The sequence below is a fragment of the Globicephala melas genome, chromosome 11 (assembly GCF_963455315.2).
Source record: "Globicephala melas chromosome 11, mGloMel1.2, whole genome shotgun sequence".
In the NCBI taxonomy this organism is placed as follows: Eukaryota; Metazoa; Chordata; class Mammalia; order Artiodactyla; family Delphinidae; genus Globicephala; species Globicephala melas.
The window spans coordinates 30,884,410-30,898,879 of NC_083324.2; the positions used below are offsets into that span (position 1 = coordinate 30,884,410).

The 14,470-nt window shown below is 49.4% G+C and overlaps 1 protein-coding gene across 1 annotated transcript in view; it reads left to right on the top strand.

Moving 5' to 3' along the window:
- Positions 1-579: 579 nt before the first annotated feature.
- ACOX2 (acyl-CoA oxidase 2) overlaps positions 580-14,470 on the top strand; it is a 35,705-nt gene continuing 21,814 nt past the window's right edge. The window contains exons 1-9 of the mRNA XM_060308247.1: positions 580-703; positions 2,731-2,913; positions 3,341-3,503; positions 3,714-3,865; positions 4,284-4,391; positions 6,533-6,652; positions 6,964-7,079; positions 7,766-7,938; positions 9,969-10,131. Coding sequence (XP_060164230.1) covers positions 2,754-2,913; positions 3,341-3,503; positions 3,714-3,865; positions 4,284-4,391; positions 6,533-6,652; positions 6,964-7,079; positions 7,766-7,938; positions 9,969-10,131 — 1,155 coding nt within the window. The 5' untranslated portion in view covers positions 580-703; positions 2,731-2,753. The remainder of the gene's footprint in view (positions 704-2,730; positions 2,914-3,340; positions 3,504-3,713; positions 3,866-4,283; positions 4,392-6,532; positions 6,653-6,963; positions 7,080-7,765; positions 7,939-9,968; positions 10,132-14,470) is intronic.

Sequence of the window (14,470 nt, forward strand, 5' to 3'; positions counted from 1 at the left end):
TCCTGTGCGACCCAAACCCTCACACACCTGCCCACAGAACTCTCACCAGCACCCTGCCACACAGAGCGGGAAATTCTACCATTAAACATCACTCCTGGGAATTAAGAAATTCTCTCATGGGGAGCTAAGAAAACAGTAATACTCTCAAGTTACAAATGCTTGGGGCTTTACAGTTTATCAAGAGCTTTCCTTCATACCCTGTGAGTTATAGTTAAGGCAAGGGAAGCTTAGAGAGGGGAGGTAACTCAGAGTCATACCTCCAGGATTTGAACCCAGGTCTCTGGACTCCGGGTAGAGGCCTGTGGTGTTTCTTTCTGCAGAGTGAATGTGTGTGCATCTGACCAGCACAGGCTCTGGGAGGCGGGTCGGATAGGCAGGGAGAGAAAGGGAGAGACAGAGGCTCGGTAGCTGGCACTCACTAAGCTGCCCAGCCAGCCTCGTGCTGAGCTATCTATCCTGCTTCACACCCTCCTAGCAATCTCCCAGGGTAGCCCCCGACCAGGCACAGCGCGGTCACAACCACCAGAGGGAGGCAGGGGGACAGGAGAGTACATGCAATGAGCTCAACCAGGGAGAGCTGGGAGCCGAGGGCCTGCCAGGCTGCGCCCTTCCAGGGGAGGAGAAAGGGGCCGGGCCACCCGTGAGAGGCCTAGGCCTGCAGCTAGAGGCCAGGCCAGGCCGACTGTGCAGACACAGGACAGAGGTGAGTCGGGTGAACCGGGCCATAGGGTCCGGGAGGGACTGGGAGGCTCCTGAGGGCTGCACCCTCCCCGCAACCCCTACTGACTCTGAGAGCTGCCTTCTTCCAGTCGACCCCTATTTCCTAGACGCCACCTGTGAGCCGGGCCCTGTGCTAAGTGTGGGAGCCACAGCACGAATGTGACAAAGATCCTGGCCCTCTTGGAGTTTCCCTTTAAGTAGGTAGAGACAGCAATAAACAAAAACATAGCAAAGGAGCAAATTATGTTACGATAAGTGAAAAGAGAAAAGAGCAGAGTGAGGGAGACTGGGAATGCTGGGGGAAGGGGCTTGGGATTTTAAAGAGGGTGGTCAGGTGGGCCTCACTGAGAAGGTGGCACTGATGAAGGACTTGCAGAGGTAGTGAGGGAGCCATGGGCACATTGGGGAAGGAGTGTTCCAGGCAGAGCACACAGCCCTGGCCTCTAGAGGCTGGAGGGTGAGGGGCGAGGCCTGGGTGTTGGAGCACAGCAAGGACGCAGCGGCAGTTAGAGCGCAGGAGGAAGACGCAGGGAGAGAGGAGACAGGCTAGAAGGCCTTGCAGGGATCCAGGGGGCAGCTGACGGGGGCGCTCCTTGAATGTGCCAGGCCCTTTGTCAGCATCCCACAGCCCTGTTGCCCACTTAGGGGTGTCGGTTTGTAAGCCTGTGGATGAATCCCATGTGCTATCGTACGTGTGGCTGCGTGACGTTACAAAGTCTCCTCTCTTCCCGAGGCTGCTGTCCTCTCTATAAAATACTTGTAACGACAGCAGTGTATCTGCAGGGTCGTGGTGGAGAAGAACAGGAATCAAAATAGTGGCCACCTGCAGGCTCTTGGGACCCCACAAAAGCAGAGCTGGCCTCCCCAGGCACTCACTGCCTTGGGACAGGGACATTCGAGTGAATGAGGAACTGCTCCTATTGTCCACTCTAATAGCACCCAGTGGGGGCACCGAAGGGCTGCTCGGTTCTCCCAGGGGGCACTGCCATCGGGAAGGCTTCTTAGAGGAGGTGGCCCTGGAGGCTGGGGCTCACTAGGAACACCAGGGGAAACAGCGGGGGCAAAGGGCAGGAGGAGAGGGAGAGGAGGCCTGGGTAGGCGGAGTGGGTGGATACGGGGCAAGGGGCGAGAGGTGGTGAGATGGCAGAGGGCATGGACTCCATACAACAAACAGCCGGCCCCAAGCACCAGACTCCCAGCAGGGTACGAGGTCAACAACGTGACCGCAGTTTAGGAGCTCACCCTGGCAGCCAGAAGACCAGATGAGAGGCACTGAGGCCAGGCGAGCGACGAAGGTGGCTGAGGTGGTAGCCAAGGGAATGGATGGAACACATGGATCTGAGAGACTCGAGAAGTAGAAAGGACTATACCTGCTGGTCGCCGGGCTGTGGGGAAACAGGGGCTCTGAGAGGCTGAGGGTTTGCTGTGAAGGACGCAGGGCCCACCGTGGCTGTGGAGGACACACAGGGGTCCCGGGGGAACATGGCACAGTCAAGGGGCAAGCTTCCTCCCCTCAGCTCCGCAGTACCCCTCAAGGCTCACGGAAATGGGCCAAACGAGTCTGGGACTTAGTCCCCCAGGTGCGGCTGTAGCATGGACAGAGCATGTGTTCTGTGGTCGGACCCGGTCCAACTCCTGGCCAGCAGTAGCTGTGCAGCTAGAGGCCATGCACTTAACCTCTCTAACATGAATTTCTTCGTACGTGACCTTCATTGACTTTATGTGAGAATTTCCCCCAGGCAATCAGACCCCGTCCAAATCTTGGCTAGAACGCACTGAACTACTGTTTACTGAGCAGTTACTGCATACAGTCCTGGACAGTGCCTGGTACACAGCCAAGGGCCACAGGGGAGAGTGCGGGGGTGGAGTGGCACACGAGCATTTAAGGGAGGTTGCTTCCCTCCAAAGCAGGCCTCAGCTGACACTCAGCCCTGGGCAGTTCCTCCTGCACACAGGTTCTTAGCACAGCCCAAGGCTCAGAGCACCCAGGCCACAAGTCTCTCTTCTCAGACACCAGGCAGACCCGGGCTAGGATGGGCAGTCCAGTGCACCGAGTGTCAATGGGGGACACCTGGAGCAGGCAAGTGCACCCTGACATAGAGAGCGAGCGGCACATGCAGTCCTTCTGCGTGGAGGAGCTCACCAACATCCTTGACGGAGGGGCCCAGAACACTGCGCTCCGGAGGGAAGTCGGTAAGAGGAGGCTGGGGAATGGAGCGTCTGCTTCGTGTCCATACGCTTTTCTTGGAAGAAGAGTCCCTCAATAGCAGTCCCACCTTCAAATAACAAACTCTGCTCTCAAAATTCCACTATTAGAGATTCATTCTTTTGGACTATGAAGGCATCTTTAACGTGTCAATATTTCCTGAGCCCCTCTGAGGGATAGAAGAGTCCTAGGTAGCAGAAGACCTGGATAGAGTCCTTATTCTTCCACTGCATGGCTTTGTAACCTTGGGCATGTCACTTTGCCACCTCTGGACCTCATTCATTGCATCTGTAAAATGACAGCAATGTCTGACTTCCTTTCCACAACCATGAGGCAAGTGGATGGGAAGATTTGAAGGTACCAGGAACCTCACCCAGGACTCTAAGCCCTCTCTCTGTTCTCTGTCCCTGACAGAAAGCATCATCCACAGTGACCCAGAGCTTAGCCTGAAGGATAATTATTTCATGACCCAGAATGAACGTTATGAAGCCGCCATTAAGAAGAAATTCCACGTCCAGATGTTAGCACAGCGCCTGGGCTGGTCTGAAGACAGTCGTGAATTATATTACGCTAACAGGTGCTCACACCCAGGGCAACCCCACCAGAGAGGAATTCACCTGGGACCCCCCAGAAAACCCAGCCCATGAGCTATCTTCCCCAACAAAGGTACTACCTGTTGGGAAAGAAGGATATCAGGTGCCCCTTCCCTCCTGCACCCTGCCAGCCTGAGGGTACCGGGGCCCTTGTCTCCAATGGGCTGTTCAACCACTGTGTCTCTCCCCTGCAGAAGCCTTTCTGGAGATCTGGGCTTAGCGTTACAATTCGTCTTCCAGAAAGCGCTCAGGAGCCTCGGCTCAGAGGAGCAGATTGCCAAGTGGGACCCACTCTGCAACAAGTTACAGATCCTTGCGACATACGCCCAGACAGAACTGGGGCACGGTGAGCCAGGGCTGCTGGGTGCAGTGTACAGGTGTGCACTGCACAGTTCCAGAGGGCCCATTCACATCTCACTAGTCATAGGTTTATATATTTAATATGAAGATGTTACAGCAGGTGGCAGTTAAAGGTCTTGAGGAGGGGGTGATTTTTTCTAATTTACACGAACATATTGTATGATCTAGTGGTGAGGCAAGGTGTTCCTTCTGGAAATGTCAGCCACCATTCCCTGTCATGGGCTGGCCATGTGCCCCCCAAAGAGCCCACCGGTGAAAGGAGAGAAATGCCTGTGAGTACAGCTGGGAGCTACCCCGACTCCATACTGCACTGACGACTGGGGGCTCCAGGCCGACCTAGACACTGCGCCCCCGGTGAGATTCCAACCATGGCCCAATGTCTAACTCCCCTCCTTGATGCCCAGGGACATATCTTCAGGGCCTGGAGACTGAAGCCACCTACGATGCAGCCACCCAGGAGTTTGTGGTGCACAGCCCCACGCTGACTGCCATCAAATGGTGGCCTGGGGACCGTGAGTATAGTATCCCTTCATCCCCCCAACCCCCGCCACCTGCCCCCAAGGAGAACAAAGCTGGACCGCAGAATAGCACTGACTTTGATGTTCAACAGACCTCAGGTTGATTCCCTGTTCTAGGCTGGTGACCTTGGGCAAGTGAATACGTCTCCCCGAGCCCCAGGTTCTTACGTAGTAAAACAGGTGGGATACGAAGAATTTCATCAGTGACTGGCTGAGAGGCCGCCAAGGGAACTTTGAAATAGCTGAGGAAACTGACCCAAACTTTGGGGGCTGACGGTCAAGGTCTCTCTCACATGCACACTGCCCCCACGCCCTCCACACACAGCACTCGCCACAGCCCCTGTTCCTCTCATCTCCCAAGTTAATGATTAAGCTTGCCACCAGCCAGCACACAGGGTACAGTCAATGCGAAAAACGTCCCTCCCTTCCCCTGCTCCAGACACTCAGAAGGGCTCAGGCCCACCCCCAGCGCCAATCAAGCCACCGGTGCCACATCACCCCCTGTGGCCACCAGGTGCAGGCCGCACCCACCGTGCTTCCCAGAGTCTCAGTGATTTGCCAAGCCCCAAGGAGCAGGGTTCCACCAGGGCCCTCTTCCTCTGATTTGAGAATACATCTCTGAGGATACATCTGTGGCACTTGGGGACCCATTAGGTGAACACTTATATGGGAAAAAAAAATACAAGTGTGAGGAGTCCAACTAAAGCAGAAAGAGAGAGAGGGAGAGGTGAGAGACAAGCAGAGAGGGAGAAAGACTGAGAGAAGGAGAGAGAAGTGGAGAGACAGGCCAGAGAAATAAGAGAGCGATGCTCGGGGCGGGGAGGTGGGGCGTGGTGATCAATGACCACTGACAAAACTGCAGAAAAAAAGAAACCAGCCTTTGAAATCAGGCAGGGTTCAAACCCGGGCTCTGCCCCGTTCAGGCCAGTGACCTTGAGCACATCACTCCGTTCTCTGAGCCTCAGTTTCCTTTTCTGGAAAATGGGACTTCAGCTTACCTGTCCTGCAAAGACCGCAAAGCAACAGCACAGGGGCGGTACCACCTGGATTTTGGTAAATGCTAGCTATCTGTATTCATATTATTAGGCTGATGGCAGAGAGAGTCATTAATAAGTTTTTGAGGACAGAAAAAAAGCAAGCTTGTTTATTTCACAGTGCCCTTTGCAAGTCGCTGCTAGGTTTGTTTGGCTCTTTGGGGGTAGTTCCCCCTCTTTGTGAACAGGGACTTTTTCGGGTCTCAAAGGTGCCCATCTGCTAGGGTGGGCAGCAACGCACACATCTCCCTATGACTTGGGACCCATGTTCTGACCACAGATCCTGACATACGTACCCCAGCAGCTATGATATAAAAATCCTGTCTCCTTGATTCCAAAGGAAATGACTCAAGAGCACACACTTCAGTCAGAAGACTGTAGTAAGACCAAGTTTTAAAAGATGCAGAGCTTTTCCAGATTGCTCCATTTGGGGTGATTTCCTTAAAATCCATAGCCTTTGTCAAGCTTTGCCTTTGGAAGAAAGAGCGGCCAGAGGGCATAGAGGGCTTTCGTCCCCTCAAGATCTCCATCAGCCTCCTTGAGCCTTCCCTAGCCCATGGGGATCCTGCCTGTGTATCGTAGGGTGGTTCCTATACAAACCTGACGTTTAGACAAAACCCCCTGTATCTCCAGCCACCAACCCAGTGCATTCTAGAGCCAGACACTCACATTAAAGCTCTCTGGATGGTTCCAGTCATTTCCAAGGACGAGTAAAGGCCTTATGAATCAAGGGGTATCCTGACCAAGTACCCCTTGGTTGCCCTGGATGCCACCACCTCCGCTGCCTGGCCCCAACAAGCCAGTCCAGTCCTCAAGCTTCTGAGCAGGCTGTTCCCTCTGCCTTGCATACCCTGTCCTGTGCGGTTCCCCTAGAAAACACCCTCTGTCCTCCAGGCTCCTCGTGCCTCCTCCCCTGACCCACACCCTCCAAGGTGGTTCAAACAAAGCCCCATTCCAGCCTCACAGAGTGTCCTGCCCTTCCCGTACCACCACACTGGTCCTCACAGACTAGGCCCACACCCAGGGTCCTGATGGGGAGGGTTAGCCTGCCTGCTCTGTACATCAGGGATCACGCTGGGCTTCTCACCTCTCTACCCTCAGTGGGACGGTCGGCCACCCATGCCCTGGTCCAGGCCCAGCTGATCTGCTCAGGAGCCCAGCAGGGCATGCATGCCTTTATTGTGCCCATCCGGAGTCTCGAGGACCACAGCCCACTGCCCGGTAAGCTCATGCTGCTTCCTCCAGGACTTCCTCCAGGACTCCCTGTCCTGGGGGCCCCAGAGGTCCATGGAAGAAACTGGGGCATGTCTCCCTTGGGCAGGGAGGGGTCCAGTTGTACAGGCCTGGCGCTAACTGGCTTGATGACTATGAGCAAGGCCCAGCACCTGACCTCAGCTTGGTCACCTGCAAACAGGTATGATAACCCCAATGTCACAGGCTGCTGGCAGGCTCAGATGAGCTGGAATGTGGGTGTTGGTACCTAACACACAAGCACTCAACTGATGGACGTTCCTACCTCTGTCTCCTCCTAGGAATCACCGTTGGAGACATTGGGCCCAAGATGGACTTTGACCACTCGGATAATGGCTTCCTGCAACTGGACCATGTGCGCATCCCCAGGCAGAACATGCTGAGCCGCTTTGCACAGGTGGGGTCCCAGGGAGGCTGCAAGCCTGCACTGCCTGGAGAGGGGACAGAGGCACCCTGTAGGCTGCTGCTGCCTCCGGGCCCTTCTCTACAGAGCTGAGTTTGGGGCACCCCTCCCAGAGAGGCTCTGGTGTCCCACAGACCTGAGTAAAACCCCAGCTTAGGAGCTTTATGATTTGGGGCCAGTCACGTGGCCTCTCTGAACCTCAGAGTTCTCATGGGTAAATGCTCACCTCGTGGGGTGACAGCGCAATCGTGGGGTAGGGTGGCAAGGCAATCTGAGGAAAAGAGGAACGGGCTGAGGACGATGTGCATATCGACCTACAGCGCAGCCTGGACACAGCCAGTCACTGCACAGCCAGCAGCCAAGTGCTGGAGCAAGTTCTGGAGGCCTCCATTTTGCCAGGCGTTACCATGGAAGTGTGGGGAGGTCTGGGGTGTCACAGGAGAGGAGCAGTGAACCAAGACACTCGGGCAGCGGCTATTTAGCAACAAGCACAGGAGCGTTTCAGTTTTAAGAATCAGCGTGGTCACACCAGCACATTCTGGCTGGCGGCTGGCTATGTCTATCCCGGGTGAGCAGTTTGAGGACTGTGGTGCTTTCAGGGCATGGAGGGCCACAGTTCTGGGTGTGGGGAAGGCTGGGGAGCCCTGGCTCAGACCCACTGCCTGTCCTTGGTCTACCAGGTCTTGCCAGATGGTACCTACATCAAGCTCGGAACAGCAAAGAGCAACTACCTCAGCATGGTGGTGGTGCGGGTGGACATGCTGTCAAACGAGGTCATACCACTGCTGCAGAAGGCCTGTGTCATTGCCATCCGCTACTCCGTCATACGCCACCAATCCCGGCTCCAGCCCAGGCAAGCGGCGCCCAGAGGAGCCACCGCAGCCCGGGCTACCTCGATCCCACAGTGCCTACCCCCTGACACCAACCCTCTGCCAGAGTGGGGTGCTGGGAGCACACGTTCCCCCCCCCCTTGCACACACATCCGCCTGGACCTGGCCCATCGGGTCTGTGGGGTCTCTATCTGGCTCTCTCTAATCCAGGCTGACCAGCTGGCCCAACCTATGTCTGTCAGTGTCTGGCCCCATCAGGCTCTGTGTGATCTTGTGTCTCTGGCCCTGTACCACCAGATCTGACTCAGTCTGTCCAACAAACTCGGACTGTTTCCCAGTTGGGTATGGCTGTGACTGGCTGAGTGTATCTGGATCGGCTGGGCACCAAGCTGTGGGTGAATGGGGCTCCCGAGATTGTTCTGTCTGCCCAGTGAGTGACTGTGTCTGGAAAAACCCAGCTGTCACGTCAGACTGTATTTGGCTACAGTTGATTCTGTACGTCCACGCCTGCACCCATTTTGTTGGACGTGGTTCTGTCTGGCTAATAGCTCTACTCCATGGCACCAAAGGGCTCACTGTACCCTCTGCTTTGATGTGAGTATGTGTACACACGCATGTGCGTGCACACACACACACACACACACACACACACACACAAGGTTATCAGATTCAGCAAATAAAAATACAGGACTGCCAGTTACATTTCAATTTTAGGTAAACAAATAATTTTTTAGGATACATATGTCCCAAATGGGCACATACCCAGCATGCAGCAAACTGGAGCCTGGGCATATGGGGCCGCAGCATGAGCACAGGGAGAGAGGGTGGGGCTGGACACAGCATAACTGACCGAACTCATGGAGCAGAGACGAGCTTTAACCTGGCAGTTCTCGCCCCAACTATAGTAAGCGCCCCTTGGCAAGTCCTTTGCCCTCTCTGGGCCTATCTTCTCACTTGTAAAGGAAAGAGTGAGGTTACCAGGACTGGAACTTGAGGATGTCTGGCTCAAGAGGCCGGTGGTATTCCACACCATGGGCTCAAGGATCCAGAGTTCTCTAACGCAAAACGGGCTGAGGGTCGAACACCAGGCAGACCCGGTGCCACCCTCAGCTCCGCCACTTCCGGGAGCTTAGATTAGCCACCCCACCTCTTTGTCCCTCAGCTTCCTCGTCAACTAAATGGGCGTGACAAAAACGCTCTTCCAGGGTGGTGCTAGGGCTGAAATGCAGTGAAGCATGCCAGGCCCTCAGCCCAGGGTCCTTTACTGGCAAACCCAAATCACCCTCAGCCAGCCTGGCTTCAGAATCCCGGGCTGAGGGAGTCTTCTCTGGGGGACAGGGGAGCTGGGAAGGAGGTATTGCCAATGATATCCTGTCGGAGCCCAGTCTTCTGGGTTGCATAAGACTGGGATGGTTATAATAGTACACGTCCAGGTGAGGGGCTGCTGGCCCAGAGAAGAGACACCAGGTTTCTCCCCATCAGCCACGGGAGGCGTCTCACATTCACACTGTTTCAATCCACTAATAGTTACCGAAGGCCCCTAATGCTGAACAGAGTCTCCAGCACTGAGAACACAGCAACGGACAAGGCGGGTGCAATCCTACCTCGGAATTCCATCCAACCCAAGTTCACATCCTCAGTTATCAATTAGGTTCCACATATTTCCCAGCACACAGCACATGCACCTGGACAGTGAAAGGTCAAGGTTCAAATAATCAGGGCTTCAGGGCCACAACCCCTCACCCAAAATCCTTGAGGCCAGATCTGCTGGAATTCAGAACTTTCCGGATTTTTAGCAGGTTAATACGGTGCGTATACTGTAAACCTCCACAACGGGCAGCACCCAGAAGCGGACTTGTTAATATTTCCACAGTGAAATGTGTGGATATTCATGTTAGATGGAATTTTAAGATTATTACTAGCGTCACGTCAGTCTACGTCAAATTTTGCAGTGAGCTATAAAAAACTGTCCGTTTTTAAGGATTTTATGGCACTGGGAATATGGGAAGATGGATGTGGCAGGTAGCAAATCTTCTGCTTTTCTTCCCCTCAGTGACCCAGAGGCAAAAGTCCTGGACTACCAGACACAGCAGCAGAAACTCTTTCCTCCGCTGGCCAAGGCCTATGCATTCCACTTCGTGGCAAAGAGCCTCTTGGAATTCTTCCATCGCTCCTACAGTTCCATTTTGGACAGAGACTTCAGACTCCTGCCTGAGGTATACCTGCTTTCTCTGGGGGGCAGGAGCTGGGACCATGGCTGAAATGGTCCTCCCACTGGGAAGCAGCCCCAATCCTGCCCCCATGGGCTCTTTCCACTTTCTCCCTCTGCAGACTTCCAACATCCCAGGTGAACTGTACCCTGACATATAAATCCACCTACAACTGGCCCCCAGGAAGCTCCAAACATGTTAGAGGAAATGATCGCAGATAGTGTATAGAACACAGGTGCACAATCCCTAGTGTGTTTTTTTGTTTTTATAAATTTATTTATTTATTTATTTTTGGCTGTGTTGGGTCTTCGTTGCTGCGCGCAGGCTTTCTCTAGTTGCGGCGAGTGGGGGCTACTCTTCCTTGCGGTGCGTGGGATTCTCATTGCAGTGGCTTCTCTTTTTTTTTTTAATTTTATTTTTTTTTATACAGCAGGTTCTTATTAGTTATCTATTTGATATATATTAGTGTATACATGTCAATCCCAATCTCCCAATTCATCACACCACCCCCAACCCCGCTTTCCCCCCTTGGTGTTTGTTCTCTACATCTGTGTCTCTATTTCTGCCTTGCAAATGGGTGCATCTGTACCATTTTTCTAGATGCCACATATATGCGTTCATATACGATATTTGTTTTTCTCTTTCTGATTTACTTCACTCCATATGACAGTCTCTAGGTCCATTCACATCCCTACAAATGACCCAATTTCGTTCCTTTTTATGGCTGAGTAATACTCCATTGTATATATGTACCACATCTTCTTTATCCATTCGTCTGACAATGGGCATTTATGTTGGTTCCATGTCCTGGCTATTGTAAATAGTGCTGCAATGTACATTAGAATGCATTTGTCTTTTTGAATTATGGTTTTCTCTAGGTATGCCCAGTAGTGGGATTGCTGGGTCATATGGTAATTCTATTTTTAGTTTTTTAAGGAACCTCCATACTATTCTCCATAGTGGCTGTATCAATTTACATTCCCACCAACAGTGCAGGAGGGTTCCCTTTTCTCCACACCCTCTGCAGCATTTGTTGTTTGTAGATTTTCTGATGATGCCCATTCTAACTGGTATGAGGTGATACCTCATTGTAGTTTTGATTTGCATTTCTCTAATCATTAGTGATGTTGAGCAGCTTTTCATGTGCCTCTTGGCCATCTGCATGTCTTCTCTGGAGAAATGACTATTTAGGTCTTCTGCTCATTTTTTGATTGGGTTGTCTGCTTTTTTAATATTGAGCTGCATGAGCTGTTTATATATTTTGGAGATTAATCCTTTGTTGATTCATGTGCAAATATTTTCTCCCATTCTGAGGGTTGTCTTTTCATCTTGTTTATAGTTTCCTTTGCTGTGCAAAAGCTTTGAAGTTTCATTAGGTCCCATTTGTTTATATTTCCATTACTCTAGGAGGTGGGTCAAAAAAGATCTTGCTGTGATTTATGTCAAGAGTGTTCTGCCTATGTTTTCCTCTAAGAGTTTTATAATGTCTGGCCTTACATTTAGGTCTTTAATCTATTTTGAGTTTATTTTTGTGTATGGTGTTAAGGAGTGCTCTAATTTCATTCTTTTACATGTAGCTGTCCAGTTTTCCCAGCACCACTTATTGAAGACACTGTCTTTTCTCCATTGTATATCCTTGCCTCCTTTTTCATAGATTAGCTGACCATAGGAGTGTGGTTTTATCGCTGGGCTTTCTATCCTGTTCCATTGATCTATATTTCTGTTTTTGTGCCAGTACTGTATTGTCTTGATTACTGTAGCTCTGTTGTATAGTATGAAGTCAGGGAGTCTGATTCCCCCAGCTCTGTTTTTTTCCCTCAAGATTGCTTTGGCTATTCGGGGTCTTTTGTGTCTTCATACAAATTTTAAGATTTTTTGTTCTAGCTCTGTAAAAAATGCCACTGATAATTTGATAGGGATTGCATTGAATCTGTAGATTGCTTTGGGTAGTATAGTCATTTTCACAATATTGATTCTTCCAAACCAAGAACATGGTATATCTCTCCATCTGTTGCTATCATCTTTGATTTCTTTCCTCAGTGTCTTATAGTTTTCTGAGTACAGGTCTTTTACCTCCTTAGATAGGTTTATTCCTAGGTATTTTATTCTTTCTGTTACAATGGTGAATGGGATTGTTTCCTTAATTTCTCTTGCTGATCCTTCATTGTTTAGTGTATAGGAATGCAAGAGATTTCTGTGCATTAATTTTGTATCCTGCAACTTTACCAAATTCATTGATTAGGTCTAGTAGTTTTCTGGTGGCATCTTTAGGATTCTCTATGTATAGTATCATGTCATATGCAAACAGTGATCCAGTTTTACTTCTTCTTTTCCAATTTGGATTCCATTTATTTCTTCTTCTCTGATTGCCGTGGCTAAAATTTCCAAAACTATGTTGAATAATAGTGGCGAGAGTGGACATTCTTGTCTTGTTCCTGATCTTAAAGGAAATGCTTTCAGTTTTTCACCACTGAGAATGATTCCTGCTGTGGGTTTGTCATATATGGTCTTTATTATGTGGAGGTAGGTTCCCTCTATGCCCACTTTCTGGAGAGTTTTTATCATAAATGGGTGCTGACTTTTGTCAAAAGCTTCTTCTCCATCTATTGAGATGATCATACAGTTGCTATTCTTCAATTTGTTAATATGGTGTATCACATTGATTGATTTGTGTATATTGAGGAATCCTTGCATCCCTGGGATAAATCCCACTTGATCACGGTGTATGATCTTCTTAATGTGTTGTTGGATTCTGTTTGCTAGTATTTTGTTGAGGATTTTTGCATCTATATTCATCAGTGATATTGGTCTCTAATTTTCTTTTTTTGTAGAATCTTTGTCTGGTTTTGGTATCAGGGTGATGGGGGACTCATAGAATGAGTTTGGGAGTGTTCCTTCCTCTGCAAGTTTTTGGAAAGAGTTTGAGAAGGATGGGTGTTAGCTCTTCTCTAAATGTTTGATAGAATTCACCTATGAAGCCATCTGGTCCTGGGACTTTTGCTTGTTGGAAGATTTTTAATCACAGTTTCAATTGCATTACTTGTGACTGGTCTGTTATTTTCTATTTCTTCCTGGTTCAGTCTTAGAAGGTTATACCTTCTAGGAATTTGTCCATTTCTTCCAGGTTGTCCATTTTATTGGCATAGAGTTGCTTGTAGCAGTCTCTTTTGATGTGCTGCGGTGTCTGTTGTAACTTCTCCTTCTTCATTTCTAATTTTACTGATTTGAGTCCTCTCCCTCTTTTTCTTGATGAGTCTGGCTAAAGGTTTATCAATTTTATCTTCTCAAAGAACCAGCTTTTAGTTTTATTGGTCTTTGCTATTGTTTTCCTTATTTCTATTTCATTTATTTCTGCTCTTATCTTTATGTTTCTTTCCTTCTACTAATTTTGGGTTTTCTTTGTTCTTCTTTCTCCAGTTCCTTTAGGTGTAAGGTTAGATTGTTTATTTGAGATTTTTCTGGTTTCTTGAGGTAGGATTGTATTGCTATAAACTTCCCTCTTAGAACTGCTTTTGCTGCATCCCATAGGTTTTGAATCATCGTGCTTTTGTTGTCAATTGTCTCTAGGTATTTTTTGATTTCCTCTTTGATTTCTTCAGTGATCTCTTGGTTATTTAGTAATGTATTGTTTAGCTTCCACGTGTTTGTGTTTTTTATGGGTTTTTTTCCCTGTAATTTATTTCTAATCTCATAGTGCTGTGGTCAGAAAAGATGCTTGATATGATTTCAATTTTCTTAAACTTACCGAGGCTTGATGTGTGACCCAAGATGTGATCTATCCTGGAGAATGTTCCATGTGCACTTGAGAAGAAAGTGTAATCTGTTGTTTTTGGATGAAATGTCCTATAAATATCAATTAAATCTATCTGGTGTACTGTGTCATTTAAAGCTTGTATTTCCTTATTAATTTTCTGTCTGGATGATCTGTCCATTGGTGTAAGTGAGGTGTTAAAGTCCCCCACTATGACTGTGTTACTGTCGATTTCCTCTTTTATAGCTGTTAGCAGTTGCCTTATGTATTGAGGTGCTCCTATGTTGGGTGCATATATATTTATAATTGTTATATCTCCTTCTTGGATTGATCCCTTGATCATTATGTAGTGTCCTTCCTTGTCTCTTGTAACATTCTTTACTTTAAAGTCTATTTTATCTGAAATGAGTATTGCTACTCCAGTTTTCTTTTGATTTCCATTTGCATGGAATACCTTTTTCCATTCTCTCACTTTCAGTCTGTATGTGTCCCTAGGTCTGAAGTGGGTCTCTTGTAGACAGCATATATATGTGTATATATATATATATGGGTCTTGTTTTTGTATCTATTCAGCAAGCTTATGCCTTTTGGTTG